Source organism: Otolemur garnettii, unplaced genomic scaffold (assembly GCF_000181295.1).
Source record: "Otolemur garnettii isolate 467f Iridium unplaced genomic scaffold, OtoGar3 scaffold00028, whole genome shotgun sequence".
NCBI classification, from domain to species: Eukaryota; Metazoa; Chordata; class Mammalia; order Primates; family Galagidae; genus Otolemur; species Otolemur garnettii.
The window spans coordinates 18,682,807-18,704,714 of record NW_003852423.1 but is presented as its reverse complement, the minus strand read 5'-3'; the positions used below and the strand labels follow the sequence as shown (position 1 = coordinate 18,704,714).

At 42.5% G+C, this 21,908-nt stretch overlaps 1 protein-coding gene across 1 annotated transcript in view; it reads left to right on the top strand.

Moving 5' to 3' along the window:
- The window catches only part of ELMO1 (engulfment and cell motility 1), a 551,882-nt gene that overhangs the window by 161,325 nt on the left and 368,649 nt on the right, over positions 1–21,908 (top strand). The window contains exons 5-6 of the mRNA XM_003788592.3: positions 3,034–3,084; positions 13,046–13,215. Coding sequence (XP_003788640.1) covers positions 3,034–3,084; positions 13,046–13,215 — 221 coding nt within the window. The remainder of the gene's footprint in view (positions 1–3,033; positions 3,085–13,045; positions 13,216–21,908) is intronic.

Sequence of the window (21,908 nt, the reverse complement as noted above, 5' to 3'; positions counted from 1 at the left end):
TGATGAGTACTTGGGTTGTTTCCCCATCTTTACACCTGCAAACTGAGCTAATGTCCTTATGATAATACAATGGTTTTTAGTGGGATTGTGGGATCAAGTGGGAAGTCTCTCCTTTTAGCTCTTTGAGGATTCTTCATCCTTCTTTCCAAAAGGTCTGTACTACTTTGCCGTCCCATCAACAGTCTGTAAGCGTTCCCTTCTTTCTGCACCCACACCAGCATCGGAAGCTTTGGGACCTTGTGGTGTGGGCTGTTCTCACTGGGGATAGGTGGTGTCTCTGGGTGGTTTTGATTTGCATTCCTCTGATGATTAGGGATGATGACAATTTTTTTCATGTGCTTGTTGACCATTTGTCTGACCTGTTGGGAAAAGGTCTGTTCATATCTCTTGTGGTTTCATAGTGTACTGGTGAGCACTCTGGACTCGGAGTCCAACCCCTTTTTTTTTGAAATGGCTAAAGGTCAGTCTGCCTTTCTACTGGCAGTTCTTCCTTTTCTTCATTCATTCCTGGCTTCAGTGACTACACAGACTCTTCTCTGCTCTGTGGGGATGTCTTGTCCTTTCAGGCCTCAGAGCTTTGAGATGTGCTGTTTCCCTGTCTCTGGTGAAACCTTCCTCTTGCCGAGCCCTCCTCCTACCTGGCACCCCACACATAGCTCTGGGGGTGGCAAGGAAGCCCTGGGAATCTGCAGAGTGGTCCTTAACCCCAGTCTTACTTCTTTGTTCTCACGTATGTTGACTGACTGGGTAACTAACCCCTCTAAGGATAAGTGTAGAATCTAGATCTTACCTTTTTCAGATAGATAGAGCACAGCCTCCAATCGCTTGGGTTTGAGTCTTTTCTCCTCTATTGCTCCAAGATCTTGGCCAAATAACTTACCCTCTCAGCAGCTTTCCTTTCTAATATTTGACATGGGCATAGCGTTATTGTGATGGTTAAATAAGCATGAAAATCAAATAACCCAGTCCATTGCCTTTCAATAAATGTTAGTGTATTGCTATTATGGGGAATGCCTCTTTATAATTCCAAATTTCCAGGAGGAGAGATTATTTCTGAACCCTCTTGGCCTCTTCATACCCTCAGGGCCTCTTTCCCTAAGTGATTGGAAAATTTGGGAAGAACAGACTGGGCTTTTTTCCCTCTTGGGGAGAAGCCTGCTGCAAGTCTTACCTGAACAGGTATGCCTGGTCTGAGGGCTCAGGGCGCATGGCTGCTGGTCCCTACTCTGAGCTGGGCTCTCAGAATCCCTACTTTGGAGAATATTTTAGTTCTCCATGTGCTTGTGTTTTCTCAGTTTGTCTAACCTGAGCAAAGAAGACATATGCTGTGTGTTCAGCTTCCTTAGTACTCTATAATTAGTATTTACTGTCTTCCTCTTCAGTTCTCATAGAGCCGTAGAATTTTAGAGTTCAAAAGAGGTTTTTAAAATGACTTGGTGAAGAGCAAGCAGATGGGGAGTGGGGAGGGGTAAATTCAGTGCACACTGGGTGACGGGCACACTTATAACTTTGAATCAAACTGTACAGAAGCAATTCATGAAACCAAAACATTTATACCCCCATAAGATTCTGAATTAAAAAAATTTAAAGTAAAAATGACATGGATGTATTTCTGCATCTCTTATCTGAGCCCGCCTGCCACGTGGCCAGTCAGCACATACCTGCACATACCTGGCACTCTCCAGAGGTGGCCCCGTGTGTCCAGGCACGGTCTAGAGCCTAGACTATACTGAACTGAGCACATGGGGCTCAGAATGGGCAAGGCTGGGTTTACAGGCCTGCCTGCACTTGGTAAGAAATGTTTACTCATAGTTATCTTTGGGGGGAGAGTACTGGCCTCATCCTGCTCCCTTTCAGGTAAACTTTTTGGAAAATTTATTGTTCAATAAGCTGTCAGAACTGTCTGAGGGATCAAGTGATTTCTCTGTGTCTTGGGCATCGCATTGAGAAATTTCGCACCACCTCAGTGTACCTGCTGCATCCTGAACAAATCCCAGCTCGTGGCTGGTCCTCAGCTGAGCAGTTCAGCGATCCTCACATTTGTTTAACCTCCTGGCCTCAGTGCTCCAGGTAGGGGATGCAGCCCAGGTGTGTCCGGGAAAGCCTCCTCTGGAAACTGAGCAGGGTGTGTAGTCTGGTGGAAGAAAATAAAACTGCCATGAAGTTCTACCTTCAAGAGGCTAAGGGATGACTTCAAAAAATGCACTTCAGATATACCTGCCAAGGGGAGATAGATGGATTCGGGTCTTCTCATCTGTGCTGTTTGGTCTTCAAGGCGTCAGGCACAAGGATGGCTTCTGTCCCTTAGAGCAGTGTTTTCGAGGCTTATCCACGGTGCAGCATGTGTCGGTACTTCATTCATTTTGTGAACTAATAATTTTCCATGGAATGAATATATCGTGTTTTGTTTATCCATTCCTGAGTTGCTACATGTGGATTGTTTCTGCTTTTTGGCTATTATTATGGGTAATGTTTCTATGAACGTTGCTGCACAACGTTTTGTATCGACATAGGTTTTCAACTGTCTTGAGTATACATGCAGGAATGGAATTGCTGGGTCAATTAAGGTTGCCCTTAGTAACCTTTAAAAAATACTTATTTTGTTTGTTATTCTTGGGCCCCTATCTCTTTTCTTTGAATTTATATTCACTTTCTTTGTGCTGAATGTTGTCGGTGATTCGATAGAAAGTTAACGTTGTAGGTAGAAATAATTAGAAAATTACTCAAGTGGTTAACTGGGCATGGTAGTGCATGCCTGAAGTCCCAGCTACTCAGGAGGTGGAGGCAGGATTGCTTGAGCCCGAGATTTTGAGGATGCTGTGAGCTATGATGATGCCTCTGCACTGCAGCCTGAGTGATAGTGAGACCCTATCCCCAACCCCCCAAAAAATGATTAAAAAAAGAAAAAAATTACTCAACAGAAATAAACTGAATTGTAATTATGCGTATTATATAAGTATCTGCTAGATTATGTTTGCCTGTGTTCTTTTCTTTACCTTGAAGATTTACATCAACTTTTGTTTTCTTTTCCAGAATCGCAATGAAATAAAAAATGGCACTATCCTCCGATTAACCACATCGCCAGTAAGTTGAGCTTAGTTTAAAGCTTTGCAGCAAACTCTTTGCCCTCCACTTCTGCTATATGTGCGTAGGGGATATTAATTTTTAAGGGTAACTTTAGTGCAAAACCAAAGGTCTCTGAAATACCCTCACATGCAGATTCTGGATGAGCAGGAATGCTACCCCCTTACACTTCCCATTCTGTAGGAGGAGAAAGAGTTTATCCCAGGTCAAGGACTAGTAAATGGATTGTGAAACCTCTAAAGTTTGAGTTGAGTGATCACCTCAACAATTTGAATATTATAGCATGCTGACTGGTTTACCCACCTGCCCACACACCCACCCTTTTGCTCACCATCTGAGCAACTTCATACAACAAACAAACAAAGCCAAAGAAAGCCTGTCACTTCCCTTTAATGTGTGTGTGTGTGTGAGAGAGAGAGAGAGACAGATAGAAATGAAGAGTTTAAGCATTTTCTAGCTTCAGTAGTTACTGTGACAATTCAATTTAAGAAAATACCATTTAGAAATGTTGGCCATTTACAGTGTCACTGACAGCTGATTCTAAATAAAGAATTTAAGTCTTCTGAATGAAAGCTGCCGAACAAGGTGCTGCAAGGTGCTGCGGTATATTAGGCTATCGTGGCCGATGACACCACTTCCCTTTTCCCACTTGCTTGCAGATACTTTGGGCAGTAAGTAGCATTAGCGTATTTCACAGTGCGTTTTATTGCTTTCCCAAAAGATCATCTGCACAAAATACACCAAGTGTTACTATTTTCACTCTGCGTAAGTGATGAAAACTGTGTCTAACTATCGTTTTTCAGTTTCCACTGAAGCCATGTGGTGGGCTAAAAATAAATTTAAAAATTGGGAAAAGCATCTGGCTGAAATTAAACTGTGGGTACTGTAACTACCACAAATTCTTATTGTTGACAATTATATTAGAGAGTCTTAAAAGCGCCTAACCATTTCACCCAGTAACATCTTGAACCTAAACAAAGTAATGAGTTTAGTAGAATACGCTGCTGGGGTTGCCTGAGCTATCTCTGATGCTTTCTTTGCCACTTCCTGGAAATTATAATTGTAACTAATGTTTCAGTGGCTATGTGATAAGCTGAGATGTTTTTGTCTGACTTTAAATTGGTATTCATACTTGAGTCAGCATGAATTGATGTTCATTTGACCTTTAGAGACCACTGTTTTGTTTGGCTTCTATTTCTCCTGCTAAAAGTACTCATCTGCTTGCTGGGCAGAAAGAATACAGCTTGTCTTTTATTTCACCTTAGAGCCAGAAGGGTTCAGCTAAGGTTCGGCTCCCCTTTGATTGCACTGGGTTCATAAACACCATCTCCAATCGAAGTCACTTTTTAAAAGATGGTTAGTGATGGGCAGAGTGAAGTTTTCAGCACTGCAAGTAAGCATGCTAATACCAGGGGTGGTAGAATTCGTGTTCTTCAGGTAACGACCCTTAAATGCACAGCTCAGTGAATGGGGAGACTGAAAGGCCGTCCACAAGGAAGGCATTATTTAAAAAAAAAAAGGAAGCCCACCTAATAGAGACAGCTTTGCATTTCTCAAAAAGTAATGATTCCCAAGCTGGATCAGTTATGGGACTTTAAGGATACTGGTGTCTGGGCCTCTATTGAGAGGTTGGATTTCAATATCTGGGGATGGGGCCTGGGAATCCGCATTGTAAGCAATCGCATTATGGTTTGGCTGTAGCCACAAGGTCTAGAATTGGGAAATTATAAGCAAGATATTTGGTATCTGTAAACTTCATTTGTTGCTAGGTTTTTTTTTTATTAATTTGCATTTAACCAAAGAATGCATGTCACACATGCTCTTTCTTCGCTTTTTACATACATGAAAAAAAAATGTTAAATAAAACTATCTTCATCAAGTTGGCTAGGAAGTATTGGAGCACCATAAAGGACACAGCTAGTGGTGTGATACTGGTTTTTAAATTCCCTCCATCCACCTTAGCTGAAGTCTCCCAGCAGCCAGATAAGAACATACCCACACCTACCCAGGCACACGCAGTTCCCTTCGAAAGGTGTGGCTTAAAAGGATAACTTTTACCTCCACTCTGTCAAAGGTGGGCTTTTTGTTGATTGATGCATTTGTTTTCTGTTTGCCTTTATCACAGAACAGTCTTTTCCGGATTGTTCCTGGCAAAAGAGGTGTTTAATACTAAAAGATCTAAGTAAACAGTCTGCCCTGTTTTTCTTGTGAAGCCCTTATTCTTGGCTGGTGGTTCTCCACTGGGTGGTAAATCTTTAGGCCATCTGGCTAGTGGCCGTCTTAAACATGCATATCTTTCTCATGTGTTGTCTTCATCCATCTCCCCAGTACCATAAATACACAGCCAGGAGCACACTCGGAGAACGTGTGCAGATGTGAGTTGAGTTTCGAGCAGCTCAAGGTCTGGAAGCTTCAGACGTGTGGCTGAGAGTATCTCTCTCTAGCTGTCATCATAACAGCCACTGTGGAAATCAAGTCTGAGGCCACACTTTGTGTGAAGCATATGTTAAATCAGCTTTGCCTGTTGCTCCTATTAAAAGCCACCTAGATTGTCAGACCACTGTTATTTCTTACACTTTCCTGAAAGTTTTGTTTCAAAAAGTGCTTATGATTAATATATCTGTAGTCTTAGAGTAGGGAGAGCCTCTTAAGTAGGACGCACAAAAGAATTCTGGAAGCCATAAAGGAAAAGATCAATAAAATTGACTATCACAAAATAAAAACACCCTACAAAGCCTTTACGTTTGGAAACAATTCCAAACAGGGCCTGTCCCTTAATTTGCAAGATCTATTATGAATGGATAGAGAAACTGCCCCAAAAGACAAGTTGACAAAAGCTATGAACAAGGAATAAAAAGGAAAAAATATATAGATTAATATATACATACATGAGAAAAGAACCTCAATTTCTCTCTTAGGTCATAGAAATCTATACTCTTAGAAAATTAAGCTGTGCGGTCAGGATTATAAATTGGCACAGCCTCTTTGAGTGAAATTTAGCTGTATCCACCAACATTTGTGGATGTATATATGTATACATGTACACATACACACACACACACATACACACCCCTTTGTCTTAACAATTGTACTGCTTGGAATTTATCAGAAAAATACTAGGGGGCACATACGTACAACCACACACACAAAAGCTGGGGACTTGCTACCTGTCTAGCAGTGGGGCTTAGGAATTGCAGGTGATTTCCATGGCATAGGATATTTTACAGGTGTGAGGTGAAGAAGCGCTCTGTGCTGTCTCAGAGGATCTCTGAAGTCCGTTACTAGGTGCAGAAGCAGGTTGCAGAACATCGTGTACGGAAGATGCTGGTTCTGCACTTGGAGAGGAAGACACACACTGATAAAGGGATAACAGTGTTCTCAGGGGGCCCACAAGAAAACAGTAACATGGGGCTAACTTTATTTTTTATTCTCTCTCTTCTGGTAGTATTTACCTATTTCTCTGTATCTCATGTGCCGGCATTATTTTTAACTAAAGAAATGCACAAATATTATGAAGTCATTGAAGTACACAGGAGCAGAATCCTAACATCCCATGCTAAAACCATTTCCAGGATTCCAGTCTCTGGGGTTTGTAAAGAGCCCTTTCACATATGAACTGAATTCTTCTCGCACATTACTCCTCATTTTGGCCCTGGTGGACACAGAAACCAAAATTGCTTATCAAGTACCTCCTGGTGCTCTGTCAGCTCTCGGTGTAATCCTCCCTTTCTGTGTCTTCCATTTAGGGAACCAATATTAGAATTATCTAGGTCAGGGGGCCTGTCATAATAATTTTGGGGGATAGTTCCCTCTGGCAATAAAAAAAAAAGGCATTGTCTCAGTCACTGTGTAAATTCAGGTTATCAGAGATTCTCAACAATAGACCACTAACATTTTTTTTAATTGTTGTAAGTTCAGCTTTTTAATTTTTCTCCTGGCTTGGGAAACTACAAAAGACAAAAAGAAAAGACGTCTTGAATTCTCTTTCTTGCCATGGTTCTAAGAGGCCTGACTTAGAAGGAGGAAGCCAGTAGAAGCTGCTAGGCAGGGAGATGGCAGGATCTCTCTGGCTGCTGACCAAGAACAGATTGCAGGGCTGGCCAGGGCACAGGGTCGGAACTTCTTGCAGGAATCCAGGCAGGAGATGAAGATGGCTTGGGCTGGCTACCTTGTAAGATGTGGAGAGTTGGAAGGAGCATTCTGGAGGGTGAGGGCTTCATACCCAGGGCTTCATACCCAGGGCTTCACACTGTGGTGCTCCTTAAGGATGGAGGTTCTGCTGGCCCTGGTGGTTTGGCAAGACAGGTAGTATGCTGTTTATTGGAGTAGAAAGCTGGGGTGAATGAAGAGTTTGAGGTGCCCGTTTGTGTCCATGGAGACGTGTCAACTAGGCTGTCGGGTGTGTGTCTCATGGGGCAGCCTGGAGAGACACCAACCTGTAATGCATTTAAAGCTGTGGGCTAGAAGGGCTCATGATAGGGAAGGTAGAGGTGAGCGCAGCACAGAGCTCTGGAAGATGCCCAGGTTTAGAGGAGGAGCCAGGCAAGGGGAGTGAAGAAAGTGTTTGGAGAAGGAGAAAGTACTTAAGGAACTTAAATTGCAGACTCCCTCACACCCTGCCCCCCACGGTAAAGATTAGATGGAGACCCCGAGAGCATCTTGGTGGAGACACTCTCCTGTAGGGCTGGCCATGTGGCCTCATTAGAGTGAGCAGATGAGCTGAAGTGGGGGCAGCGACTTGAGAGCCACCCCTTATTCCAGAGCTTTTGCTGAGAACAGGAGCAGTGAAACGAGGGGGTAGCCGTGGGGGGATTGGCTCAGTGGATGTTTGCACGTGTTTGTTTGTTTTGTACGATAGGAACTCTTATAGACCTTTGAAAGTAGAAGTGACCCCCTACAGAGAGATGACCTGAAAGGCGGGATAATATTAGAGTACCTGAATACATGTATTTATTTATTCATTCATTCATTCATTTAGGGAAATTGGTTTTGAGCTCCTGGTAAATGTCAGGCACTGTTCTAAGTGCCAGGTGAGTTTACCTTTTAGTAGATACACACATCCTCATACACATACCTACACCCCACGCCCACAAACCATAAAATACATCTGTGTCCTGGCAGTTTCTTTTAATATCCGTCATGTGCATAGTCCCATCCTGTCTTATATTCTCTAAAAGTTTCATTTTTCATTCCATACACTATTTCATCCTGTGACGGTATCATGGGTATTTCACTCTTGTCCTATTGGTGAACGTGGTGGGGGTTGCTTCCAGTGTTTGACTATAAATGCAATTTAAGTTCCCTAAATGCACCACACCTGTCTGGGAAATTTAAATTCATCCTTCAGGGAAGCACATCTCCATCCAGATTCCTCCAGCTCTGCACGCTCAGGAGCTATCTGGACCACCTGGCCTGCAGCTCCTCTCTCCTCGCCTCCTCCCACTCTCCTGTTGTCCACAGGGCCAGACACTCTGGTCCTTCTCTCCCTCCAGACTTGCCGGGCTTGTTCCACCTGCCGGGCTTTTACATGAACCTTCCTGCTGCCCGGAATATGCCCTCTCCCTGGGGTGGTTGGCTCCTCCTGTCAATCAGATCTTCCCATAAATGTCACTTCCTGAGGTCACTTATTCCTAAAAACCACTCTGTCCAAAGGAATCACTAGTCACTTTCTATCACAATCTCTCTAATTTTAGGTTTTGCTGTAAACCTTGTGAGTATTTAATTTATTACTAATTCTTTTTATTATCGTCCTCCCACGCCAAGATGGGTAAGCCATGGGAGGGCAAGAACCTTGGCTGTGTCCCGTGTGCAGGACAGTGCCTGACTTGTAGTCAGCTCCCAGAAGTGTTTATTGAGTCAGTGGGTGGGGGTGTTGAGGATTTGGAAGGGACATTGCTGGCTAATGAATAACTGCAGAGACCTGTCTGAATAAAGGCTAAGGAATATTATATGCAGAGTGATCTACCATAACTGATGTCCAAAAGTCAATTTTCCTTTCAAAACCCCAATATATTATTAATAAAAACTTTTATTTCCACTTTTTTGTATGATAAAAGTTTTGTATCCAGATTATTTAGAAATTTGAGAAAATGAAAAGAATGCTTGTCTTCTAATTCCAACTGGAAAATATCTCATAAAAATGCTCTGCCAGTTGGACATATTATTGTGACTGGAGATCGTGTCCAGGGCTCATGTCTACGGATCACCTTTTCCTGGCAGACTCCGTGGTGACGGAGAGAACTTTCAACAGGGTCTGCTCAGGGTCCTCACTGTGCCTACTGTGGGGATAAGGAGGTCGAGAGGGTGAGGAAGAGCTCACTGCAGCCCCAGAATTCATCAGTGACTGAGCTGGAGCTGGGCTGGGCTCTGAGTCCTAGTTCAGGGAGCCGTCTGCCATGGTTCCCCAACCCCTTTAATGACACATCCCTCCAGTGGTTCACCTGTGTCCTAAAATGAGGAGGAAAACTTAACCAAAAGCAAACACTGTCTGGGTGGTGCAAAAGCAAATTGCACATTTATTTTTATTTTTTATTTTTTGAGACTGAGTCTCACTTTGTTACCCTGGGTAGAGTGCCCTGGTGTCATAACTTACAGAAACTTCAAACTCTTGGGCTCAGGTGATCCTCTGCCTCAGCCTCCTCCTGAATAGTTGAGACTTTAGGCACGTGCCACCGTGCCTGGCTAGTTTAGAGACAGTCTCACTCTTGCTCAGGCTGGTCTGGAACTCCTGAACTCAAGCTATCCACTTGCCCACTTTTTAAAGAGTTGCTTGCTGAGATGCTGGTGCCAGGGAGGAGCAAAGCCTTCTGTGAGAGATGACAGCACTGCCACAGGTCACCATATTCCCCTGTACAAGAGCCGTGCTGGGGAGGGCTACATGTTACTGGAGGAACTTTTCAGGCCATTGGAACTTTGAATGTTACAATTTGACACAATTTGGGGGAGAATTTTACTACTGTTACTCTTTACCCCCACCAGTGAGGGCATTGCTTTGCTGTTCTGATAAGTGACTGTTTGGGTAAAATATTTTCAGTATCTTACAGCCTTCTCATTCATTAGAAGCTTTGAGATTTAGGGGAGTGATTCAGTCTTGATTCCCTCTACTTGGAATACTATCCTTTTCAAATTTCTATTGTAGTCTCTCTTCCCTTCTTTTATTTAAAATTGTATTTATGTATTTACCTTTAAGTAGGTAATGTATCCAAGGCATAGCAATGAAGTAGAAATAATGGTGTTACAGTGTCTGTCTACTTAGCTTCCACATTATTGAACATTTTCTTAATTTTCTTAGCAAAGGATATTCCTGAAAAGTCCCATTTTTATTAGAGCAAGCAGGTTTTCTTTTTGGTACAGTAGGCCAGGAGGGCCCCCCAGTGCCCAAGCTGGGGAAGATGAAGTGGTAATTGAAAAATGGCATCAGAGTGGCTCTCATTCCTTTATGATTGGGAGATGCAGGGGCCTCAGTGAGTCTGACACGCGTTTCCCGGCGTGAGATTCCAGCACCAGCAGCATCAGTAGGGCCTGGGGGCTTGTTAAGTATACAATTTTGGGGACCCCACAACAGGCCTGTAGAACCAGAAGCTCTACAGGTGGCCTGTAGTCGGTGTGCTGAGAAGCCGTCCAGGTGACTCTGGTGCAGCAGCAATCTGGGGTCCACTGCCCAGGTTCTGTCTCAGCTCCAGCCCTGATAAGCTGTGTCACCTGGGTCAAGTTCCTTAACCTTTCTTGCGCTTGAGTTTCCTTTGCCAAATGAAGGTAATGAAAGTAGCTATCTGTTAGGACTACCATGCAGATTAAATGAAACTCTTCCTGTAGGTATTTGAATAGTGGCTTATGAATAGTATAGATGACTGTTAGCTGTTTTTATTACTATTATCAACTGTGCCAAACACTGCTTGTTAGCATTAATAATTACAACAAAATAATTTTTAAGTCTTCATTATTACTCCTCATAGAGGAGCAATATGGCAGACTCCCTTGGAGATAAAGCTATTTTTTAAGCAATTAAAGTGTTTCACTTGGGTTAAATGTTATATATGAACGCGAATGGTGTACATCTCTTGGAAAATTTTGGGAATTAGTTGATTTTTTTTGAATAATTTAGAAAGATCAATGAAACGATTCTCTCCCACCTCCTCACTCTGCCGTTTTAAAAAAATGGGGATTTAGGACTTGAGTCTTAATTTGTTATTTATCTGTAAATCAGTGAATAAATCACTAGGGAGGACTCTTGTTGTCCTCCCCCTTCCTTCTCCTTTTCTAATTTCTGAGGCAGAGTGGGTTTGGTTATAATTAAATTAGAGGTCCCAGCACATCTCTCACCAGGGTGGGGCATGGGTTCCTTCCATGTCTTAGACCCTGAAGAACTGCAGGGCTTCCCCTGTTAAATCTGCCTCTCTCCTTGAAAGCTGCTTCCAGTCTGTGGTGGAGGGGAAGTGGGCAAGGGGGAGGGCTGTGGGTGCCCTGGGGTGCTGCCCTTCAGCTCTCCACCTCTGGGGATTCTCTCCACTCCCGGTGGAGTCTGTGGCTGCCATCAGTGTGGTTCTCAATGGCTGTGAGAATCCCCTGCCTCCATTCTGAAGCCTTAACCTGGTGGTAGTTTATAAGGGGTGGCTCAGACGTTTGGAACCAGTTTCTATTCAGGAGAGGTAACCACCTTCTTGGGGTCAAATACCCCACCTTGCCTTTCTCTAAAATGTAACAGTTTCAAAGCAGAAAGCAAGTGCCTGCAAGGAGAATATGATGATGGGAGAGTGTTTCAACCACAGTGGTTTTAAGTTAAATAAAACTAGATCAGATACTTAGTTATTTCTATGAAATAAAAACAGAGGCAGAGCAATTTAATATTTTATTTTTCTTACTGCTTGCCCCAGCTGAAAGATAGGTATGAAAACCGTAACTGGCAGCTTAGCAACCACTGGAGCTCAGTGGTTAGGGTGCCAGCCACATACAAAGAGGCAGGTGGGTTCGAACCCCGCCCAGGCCAGCTAAACAACAAAGACAACCTCAACCACCTCAACAACAAAAATAGCCAGGCACTGTGGCAGGCACCTGTAGTTCCAGCTACTCGGGAGGCTGAGGCAAGAGAATTGCTTAAGCCCAAGAATTTGCTGTGAGCTATGATGCCATGGCACTCTACTAGGGGTGACAAAGTGAGACTCTGTCTTAAAAAAAAAGAAAGAAAGAAAATCATAAATAGGTGAATGAGATATCTAGACTACAAATTATCATCCAGAAGTTCAGGTTCTCTGACATATTTCCATTCCTCTCTGTCCTGCGTACAGAAGCGAAGGGCAAATGCCTCAAAAGGGAGAAATCTGATTCTAGACTGAGCTGTTCATTTGGTTTCCTGATCATTTCATTTTAAATTCAGGCACTAAGTAGCCAGGGCATGGGAAACACATTGTTGGAAAATGAAATTTCCAAGCATCATGGTAGTGCTGTAAGATTTGCAGTAACCCAGAAAGATTATTTGGGTGTCTAATGAAGCTTCTGAAGTAGCGCGTAGGCAGTTACTACTCACAGTATTGACTGCACGCCTGAGCGTGCTGTATAAATTTGTGTAATTGCTTAACTAAGCAAATAGCCTTATGTGGCTTCTAGGTAATCATTTTACTTAAAAAGTAAACATTCCTGCATCTCTCCCTCCTTTCTGCCACACCCTGTTCAGTTTCTGTAGCTGTAATATACTTGTGCTTTTATTCTTGCTTTTCTTTGAAATAGAAATACAATACGGTGCCTGTCGAGAGAACACAGCTGGTTCCCATTCTGAAATGAAGGGACTTTTCAGGAAGGTGGAGTGTTTGGGTTGCAGAGCTGCCCTCGCCCTGCCCACTCTGTGCCGTGTATACATTCTGGTGCTTTTAGCCTTTGTATCTTTGCTCCTCAACGAAACATGGATTTTTTCATCTGTTGTGGTTTCCTTGGTGAACACTCTTCCTTTTGCTTTTGCCCCCGTGAGGCTCAAAATGCCCAGCAGCTCCATGAACGAATCCAGTCGTCGAGCATGGACGCCAAGCTGGAAGCGCTGAAGGACTTGGCCAGCCTCTCCCGGGATGTCACGTTTGCCCAGGAGTTTATAAACCTGGATGGCATCTCCCTCCTCACGCAGATGGTCGAAAGTGGCACTGAGTAAGCATCTTTTCACGCAGACTTCTGTCCTGTTTGTTTCAGTGTTTCGAATATTGTTACATTATTCTTTACACATGCAATTTGTAGTGTTAAAGGCCCACAACTTGGCTAGACTCAGGGAAAAAGTGGTTTTTAAGATAACAGCTACGTAGTGTGGATTTGTAATTCTAGTAGCTCTATATCTTCCACCCTCCAGCCAGCCAGTATCTGAAAAAAGATAGGAATCCAACCAGTATCTGAAATTGCAGATTTATGAGAAAAAATATTAGGTCCCTATCTTTTGCCAACATTAAAATTGTAATCATACAAAATATAAATCACTCATATCCCTTGCCCATGCCCAAGAAAAGTTCTCCATTCCTGACTCCTTAAAAAAATTAGAATGCCTACTTACGTTTCAAAGTAATAAACCAGTTCTAGATGTCATCCTTTAAGTTAGTTAACAAACTTAACACTTGAATGATTAAATACATGTCATTATTTAAAATTAAATACAAGGAATATGTATTGAGTACCTACTGTGTGCAAAAGAGTAGAGGGTGGGAGCATTGTTAAGTATGAATCTTGCCTTTCAAAAATTGAACGAGACTATAGGCAGAATTCAATTAAGTACTTGTAATTTTTCCTAAGAGCTAGGAGTCTAGAGAGCGGACTTAGTAAATCTCCAAGAGCCTCAAAGGGGAGGTGACTGTGAACTTGGCCTTGAGGAGTTTGATTTTCATTATGGAGAGGAAGGGATGGCTGTTTCCAGCTGGGGTGCTCAGCTTCTCAGGGAGGGCTGTGATTCTGCAGTGTGGTTGGGGAGTATAGGAGCCAGGTGAGGCTAGCTCAAACGTGCCTGAAGAGACCACCAAATGCCGGGGCAGAGTGAATGGGGAGCTGCCCCCCACTGTGGTCAGGAGCTACCAGCATAGACCTGAGAGTGTATAGTTGAGAGCATGTGGACTGGCTTCATCAGTAAATAACATACTAATATGACAAATTAATAATTTGTAGAGTTGAGATATATATTTAGTGTGAAAGAGTAGATTTCATCGAGAATTGGGATTTAAACCTAGTTTGTTTAAATCTCTCTTCAGTTCCAAGTGATACCAAGAATGAGCGGATGACTGTACATTTGGAGAGCTGTCTGGGCCCCTCCCTGCTTCCTTCCTCCTCCTCCTCCACTTGGCATTATTTAGCTTGTGCAGTTGGTACTAGTGAAAGATTCTTTTTTCCTTATTGCAAGACAGGATGTTCTTTAGAGTTTAGAGTTGAGGATCTTACTTTACAGATAAATAGAACCTCTAGAATGAAGGAGAGGAAAACATAATTAAGTCAAGGAGGACTGACAGTCAGGCTGGGGTGATCGGGAAAGGGTCCACTGCAGACAGGTTTGTGTTTTGAATGATGACGGAAACTCTGCTCATGGAAGTTTTGGAGTTCTCCAACTTGGAATGGCACAAGAGACTTAAACCCTGCATGTCATCAAGATCCAGAGTGGTTACTGTAAATTGAAATAGGAGCTTGAAACAGCCAGAAGGAAGCTGAATAAGTTCAGGGTCCCTGAACAGAGGAAAGGGGAAGAGGAAAGCTCCAGGCTGGAGTCTGGTATGGAATATGTCCTTGTTGGTGGTGAGCAACAATATGTTGGTGGTGAGCAACAAGCAACAATATGTTGGTGGTGAGCAACAAGCAACAATATGTCCTTGTTGGTGGTGGGCTGTGATTATAATCAGCTTTGGACATAACCATGGATTACTCCGTGGAGCTGCCAGACCAGGAAGGCCCATATCATTGACTTTTTTTTTTTTTTGAGACAAAGTCTCAACCTGTTGCCCTGGGTAGAGCGTGTGGTGTCGCAGCTCACAACAGCCTCAAACTCTTGGGCTTAAGTGATTGTCTTGACTCAGCCTCCCAAGTAGCTGGGACTACAGGCACCTGCCACAATGCCTGGCTGTTTTTTTTTGGGGGGGGTTGCAGTTGTCAGTGTAGAATGCTAGTGTTTTTATTGATTTATGTAAGTCTAAGCCATTGATTTATAGAGGACAATGTACTAGAGCAAGTTGCAATGTCACCTGCTAATAATATTAGGTAGTTCTACCACAGATAAGTAGACATCCAGGGGCTTAAGCTCTTGAATATTCTGAAAGATACTAAGTAAATATTGCTGAAATTGCCAGAATTGCAGTCGTAATTATAATTACCGTGGGGAAAATGTCTAAGGAGGGATGGATCCCTGTGGTCTGCACCCTGAATGGGGCTGTGGCAGAGCCCGGCACTTCCGTATTTTGGCAATGAAGCTGCGTGGAACTGCAGTGAAACTGGCACTTCAGTTTTTTGGTTTTTTAGTGTGTTAGTTTGCTCGAGCTGCCATAACAAAACAGGACAGGCTGAGTGGCCTAAACAGCAGAATTTTGTGTTTCCCCTCCCAGTTCTTGAAGCTGGGAGTTGATCAGGTTTTGCCAGGTTTGGTTTTTCCAAATTGTCTCTCCTCGGCTGCCTTTTCCCTGTGTCCCCACCAGGTCTTTCCTGTGTACAGGCACATCCTGGTGTCTCTTTTTTGTCCAGAATTGCTCTTTGTAAGGACACCAGTCAGGTGAGCCTAGAGCCCACACTAATGGCCCCATTTTGACATAATCTCCTCTTTCAAATCTCTGTCTCCACACACAGTCTCATTCCCAGCTCTGAGCATTTATAGCTTTAACATATGCATTTGGGGGGAGATACAGTTCAGCCTATTCATCAAAGGGACAAAAGTAAAAACTGATAATAGAAATTGGCTTTGACAACACTCGCACTTGTAATCAGCGTATTGCCTTACTCTGTCATTTCATATCCGCCTCTAGAGCAGCCTAAAAGATTCCCCAGCCCTCAGACCCAGGATTGGGGGCGGCAGGGCTGAATTATATCTCCATGTTACACTTAATCAGAGAGAATGGTCGTACTGAATGTGCTTCATGTCAGCCGAAGCAAGTGAAAATCTTCTTCTAGAAAAGTGTATCATGCTCATTAACATTTTAATTACAATCTTCGGCTGCATCACATCGTTGATGGACCACAGATACCAGGAGGATTCCCAGATTATTATGGCACTGGTCTATACAGGTGCCCTATGTTTTTGTCTTTTATACTGTATTTTTCCATGCCTTTCTATGTTGAGAGACACAAATACTTCCCCCTGAGGTAGAGTTGCCTGCAGTATTCAGTCCAGTAACAAGCTGCAGATTTGTAACCCAGGAGCACCAGGCTGCTATGCCCGGTAGCCTAGCTGTGCAGCAGAACTCAAGACCACTCTTGGGGGAGTTCTCTTCTGCATTTCTCTCTTACACTTTCCCATCACACTGTTTTGGAGAAGGAAGGATGTCTCTCTGGGTCACTTATGATATCCCTAAGTATCTAAGTTCAAAGTCATGCTGCTTTTAGAGACGGAGGAATGAGGGGCTGGAGCTCTTTTCTGCTGGTGCTCAGTTGCAACTCACGCGAAGTGAGGTGGCTCGTTTGATCCACAGCTGTTTTTTAGATCTTTTACTCAGATGAAAAAGAAAAGAGAAAGACATTTTTTTCTTATAAGGAAATCTGGTTTCTCAGTTAAACTTATAGCAAGACTTTAATTAATTAACAGGAAACCTTTGGAAAAGAAACTGCACAAATTAAATAGATCCTGCAATTTGGAAAGCATTTAGTCATGACTCCCGGGCAGACTTCCAGCTGGAGGAGGCGGAGGTTTTCGAAGCAGGACCTGTGGAAATTCTTAGTAAACACTGAAGAAACGTAGCTGGAATTTTTCTCCTTACTTTTAGTAATAATGAGTTTCAGAGATGACTTGCCTGCTGGTCATTACCTAAGGCTGAACTTTTCAAAGGTCTGTCTCTCCAGCTGGTACCAGGAGGGGCCGTGGGGCAAATCAGCAAGGAAAGAACAAAGGAGAAAGTGTCGTTTGGGCCAAGCACAGGGTTTAAAACCGGAATTGGATTTTCCTGTCTTGGTGGAATTTTGAAACCCCATTTCTAATTCTGCTGGAAACCTAAGTATGGAAGCAAAGTTGTAGAGAAACGTTGCCCAGCCTATGTAAGATAAGGAATGTTAAGGAATGGACAGTGTTTCCAAAAGACAAAACCCCAAACAACACAAAACAAAACCCTATGGGAGATGGGTATGGACAGATTTCTCAGAAATGATACATGTGTTTTATTTCACTTGGGAGAAAAAATTGTACCTGCAACTTTAAGTCCAATGTAGTGGATAATGCTATTCTTTGGGGGGGGGGTTAATGAGACACCATGTTTTTTGTGTATGTTTGGGGACAATTTACTTCTATATCCTTCCACAGCTAAATAGTTATTCATCACTGGAGGCAGAGAACAGGGAGAACAGTTGCCAAGAGTGAAAGGGCAGGGTGCTCCCAGTTTCCTTCCCACGTGGCAGTGTGACGGGAAAACTCCGCTGTTGCCATATGAGTAAGCGGTGGCACCACCCTGGGCAGAGAAGTTGACAGTGAAAAAGTTAAAGTTATGAATTTCCAAAGAATTTTATGGGCTTTTTTTTTTAAGTTAACTCTCTTTTCTTAATGGAAAATCATATTTATTGTTTAAAAAGTATTTAAATAAGCAGAAAGAAGGGTAAGAATTATGTGTGGTCTGCCTTTCCACCATTTAATACCTTGGTACTTTGTGTATATATGCACAGGCTTTGTAACAGCAGAGTTTTCATGTTCATGTGTTTATAACCTGCTTTTTGTACCTAACAGTATTTCCATGTTATTAAATATTATTCCTTGATCCTTTTTGTTGCCTGCACATTATTGCAATTCTACCGCTTGTTGAGGTACGATTGATACACAATGTAACATAACAGTTTGGAGAATATGCACAGCATTGGTTCATCAGTTCCTAGATCATTTATATTGTTTTCAGGGTTTTTTTCCTCTGAATATTCTCTATTTACTTTTAGCATAGTCTTTGTGATTATTTACTTTGCTGAAATAAAGTTTTTGACTCAAAGAATATACACATTTGAAAGCTGTTTTAAAATAAGGATAGTGGGCGGCACCGGTGGCTCAAGGAGTAGGGTGCCGGACTCATATGCCAGAGGTGGTGGGTTCAAACCCAGCCCCAGCCAAAAACTGCAACCAAAAAAAAAGAATAAAATAAGGATAGCCTAATAGCTTGCTGAACTATGCTCATTCGTGCTTTGCCATTCCTGCAGGAGTGGGTCTGTTTCTAATACCTTTGTCAGCACTGGGCTGGTGTTCCCTGAGGCTTTCTTGTTTTCCTAGGAAAAATAGTAGTGAGATTTTTGGGAAATTCTCATTAATCTGGGGAATTCATAAATGTTGTTTTGTTTGGTTGAGGTCTTTTCTCCAAAATGTGGCTATATTAGGAACAGTGGAGGGAGTCCCATAGTTACTTTAATGATAGGCAAAGCCTTTAGATAATTATCTTTTTAAAAAGCCCGACATCAATTGTATAAATTATTAATTCTCTACACATTCTGTCATACATATGACACAGAGGGGAAGTCGGACTAATGCTGAGTGTATGTAATATTGTGTGTGTTGTGTATAAAGATTGTTATTGCATTATAAAAACAATCTATTAAACTTTTATTATTTGAATTTCTCTTTGCCTGAACCATAGCTAATTTCATTTTCTAGGTGTTGTGAGAATTGAGGTGTGACCCGAGTTATGCCGCATGAATGTCTTGGCTTTGCTGTTACTCAGCCCCACACTTGAGATGGATTTGTAGATTTTCATTCATTTAGCACAGTGTATATTATTTGAGTGCTGAACAGTCTTCCTAGTGCTGGTTAGACACGTGAGCAGTAAGAAGAGATGTGTGTAGAAAATGCAAAGATGTATATGACAGCTTTTGACTGTGAGTGACCTTTTCTGAAATTTTGTTTTCATACAAAAGATGAAATTTTTTTGTGGAGGAAGTAACTTTGTTAGCCTCCAGAGACACAAACCATCAGCTCGAACTCATGCCATTGCTCATAAGGCTTGGCTGTTCTGGGAGGTCCGGGCCAGGCCACAGTGCTCAGTCTGCTCACTGCCTAGCAGCGAGGCCGGCCTGACATCATGCAAGTTTTACACTTCACCCCAGAGGCCACAGAAGAAACCAAAAGGAAGCCGCTCCGGTGGTGGGGCCTTCAGCTGTAAAGGCTGCCGGGATCTTCCTGGCTCACAGGCTGTTTTCCTGGAGGTGCACTCTGCACAGCTCAGGGCTCCCAGCTGGAACAACCCTTTGGGGCCCTGCCAGAAATTTGCATCACAAAATCCCAAGAGGCTCACTTTCTAGGGCTTTGTCTGAGGTTGCAAGGCAGAAAATTCCTTAAGCAAGATCTGCCGCCTCCTCTCCCCGTTTGCTTTCTCTGTCTATCACTCTGGCAATGGAAATGAGCAGGGGTCACACAGCCCTTTGGAAGGAAGGATTATCTTTTGCTGGTGAAAAGAATGCTATTCCTTGGGCCCAGTGAGACGTTTCTGGCCACTGAAACATCAGCCTTTCCAGAATAATTTCTCTTCTGGTCACATTCCTCTTAAAAATATGGGTGTGAGTGTCTGTGTGTGTGTAGACAGAGAGAGAGACAGAGGGTAACAGAGAGAACCACAGAATCCCGGTTAGAATAACAGACAAACGTCACAACAAAGATTCTCCTTCCCTTAAGAGTAATCTGAAGCCAGAGTGGGGATGCCACAGTTGAGAAGTGAGAAGGGCGGTGACTCAGCACTGGATTATCTCTGCCTTGTGGTCAGGGGAGCCTTCCAGGGTCAGGAGGTAGAACGCATAAAAAACATAAGGATGCTCAGCCCCCAGGCCAGAGAGTGAGTTTGAAACTTTACAGTGACTCCTTTATCTATCACACACACGTGTGTTATTTCAAAATAGTTTACAAACATACACAGAAGTTGCAAGAGCAGTCCAGAGAACGCCATTTGCTCCTCTGGAGATCCATGCAAGTGTCCCCAGCTGTCCCAGTTGTGGCCTTTAATACAAGCAGCCTAACTCAGGGTGGCACCTGGCCCCCAGTTGTCCTGTCCCCTGCTGGTCTCCCTCAATCTGGAATGTTCTTTCGTCCTTCCTTTCTCTCATGACCTTGACATTTTTCAGTCTGGGTCAGCTATCTTGTAGAATATTCATTCCCTAATATGGGTTGGTTAAAATGTAATTTATTAAAGGTAATTTTTGAGAAAAAGTAAAATCAAAACTCTAGTGTATTCATAGGAATCCTTGTTAATTTTACTCACATAATGGGGAACTAGGCAGATATTATAAGATTCAAAGGAAAAGTCAAAAGAACACAAATTTATACGGAGCAAAGGAATGCTGAAATGAATTGCAAATGGATACAAAACTCCTCTTCTTACTAGCAGGGAGGAAGTCAATTAAATCACCAACACACAGGAAAAAAAGATTTATATACATATACATATGTGTGTGTATGTGTGTGTATAATTCATAAAAATTAAAATATATGTGTCTATAAATACATGTATATGTATTTATGAGGTATGTTTATACATTTACATAAAATATATATGCATGTACATATCTCAGTGACTACAACTTATATAGTTATAAAATCCTTGTTAAAAAACAACAGGACTAGAATTTGATAGTCCAAAGGTTATGGATAGTGCTTAGTTTTCGATTGAAACACAATTTTTTTTCTACAGGTTTGTACATTTTTTTTCTATAGGTTTGCTCATGATCAGACCCAATATTATATGTCCTTGGCTGGAATGTCATAGATGCTCCTGGCATTTTTTTTTTTTTTTGGTCATTGTTGGCAAATGCTATCTCTTTGTTGTATTCCTGGTGTTAACGTTAACCATTCAATTAAGATAGCCTTTTCCAGATATCTCCATCATTACATTTTCCCCTACCAGTGTAGTTAATTCATAAAAAAAAAAAAAAGTGTAGAGAGACACTCTGAAACTATGTAAAATCTCGTTACTCTCCCCAATTTCACCCCCTCCCCGTTTTGGCATTGATGTTTCTTTTCTGAATTACTACTCTTATGATTTCCAATGGGGAATTTTCTAGTACTATCATTTCTTCTACATTTATTAGTTGGCTTTCTTTTGTAGCAAGAGCTTTATTTTATTTGCTTAAATGTTTATTTCTCATGAGGTGCTAGGGCTGGCCCAAACCATGTCCTGAGATCCAGTTTTGTACAGCTCTTTCCAGGTCGGTGTTCACTGACAAGTTGGCAATTGAAACTGATCATTGTGAGAGTAGTTACACCGTGGAGAGTGGAAAATGGTACAGATCAGACTTGTGTGTGTTTCCCCCAGAGCTTCGGTTTTAAAACATCAGCATCTCTCTGTATGTGTGGATTCATTCCTCCCTGTTTTATTTAGCCTTATAATAGGTCGTTATTACTATTTATTCTGATGCTCACTTGTCTCAGATTTGCCCGTGGGAGCTTCTTCAAGCCAATGTCTGTGTTCTATTGACTTATCTCCCGTCATTTTTTGAGTGTTCTTTTACTTTTGGGCTCAAGAAGATGTTCCAGCATTATCCAGATCTTTCCTTGCCTCAGGACCTGGTCCACTCCTCCAAGGAGCCCTTGTGTGTCCCCTGGTTCTGCTCAGGCCTGCCTCTCGCTGGCCACGGACTCCTTTCACTCTGCCCAGTGCCTTTTTGATGAACCAAGAATGGAAAATTTTATATATATATAAATTTATATTATATATTATATTATATAT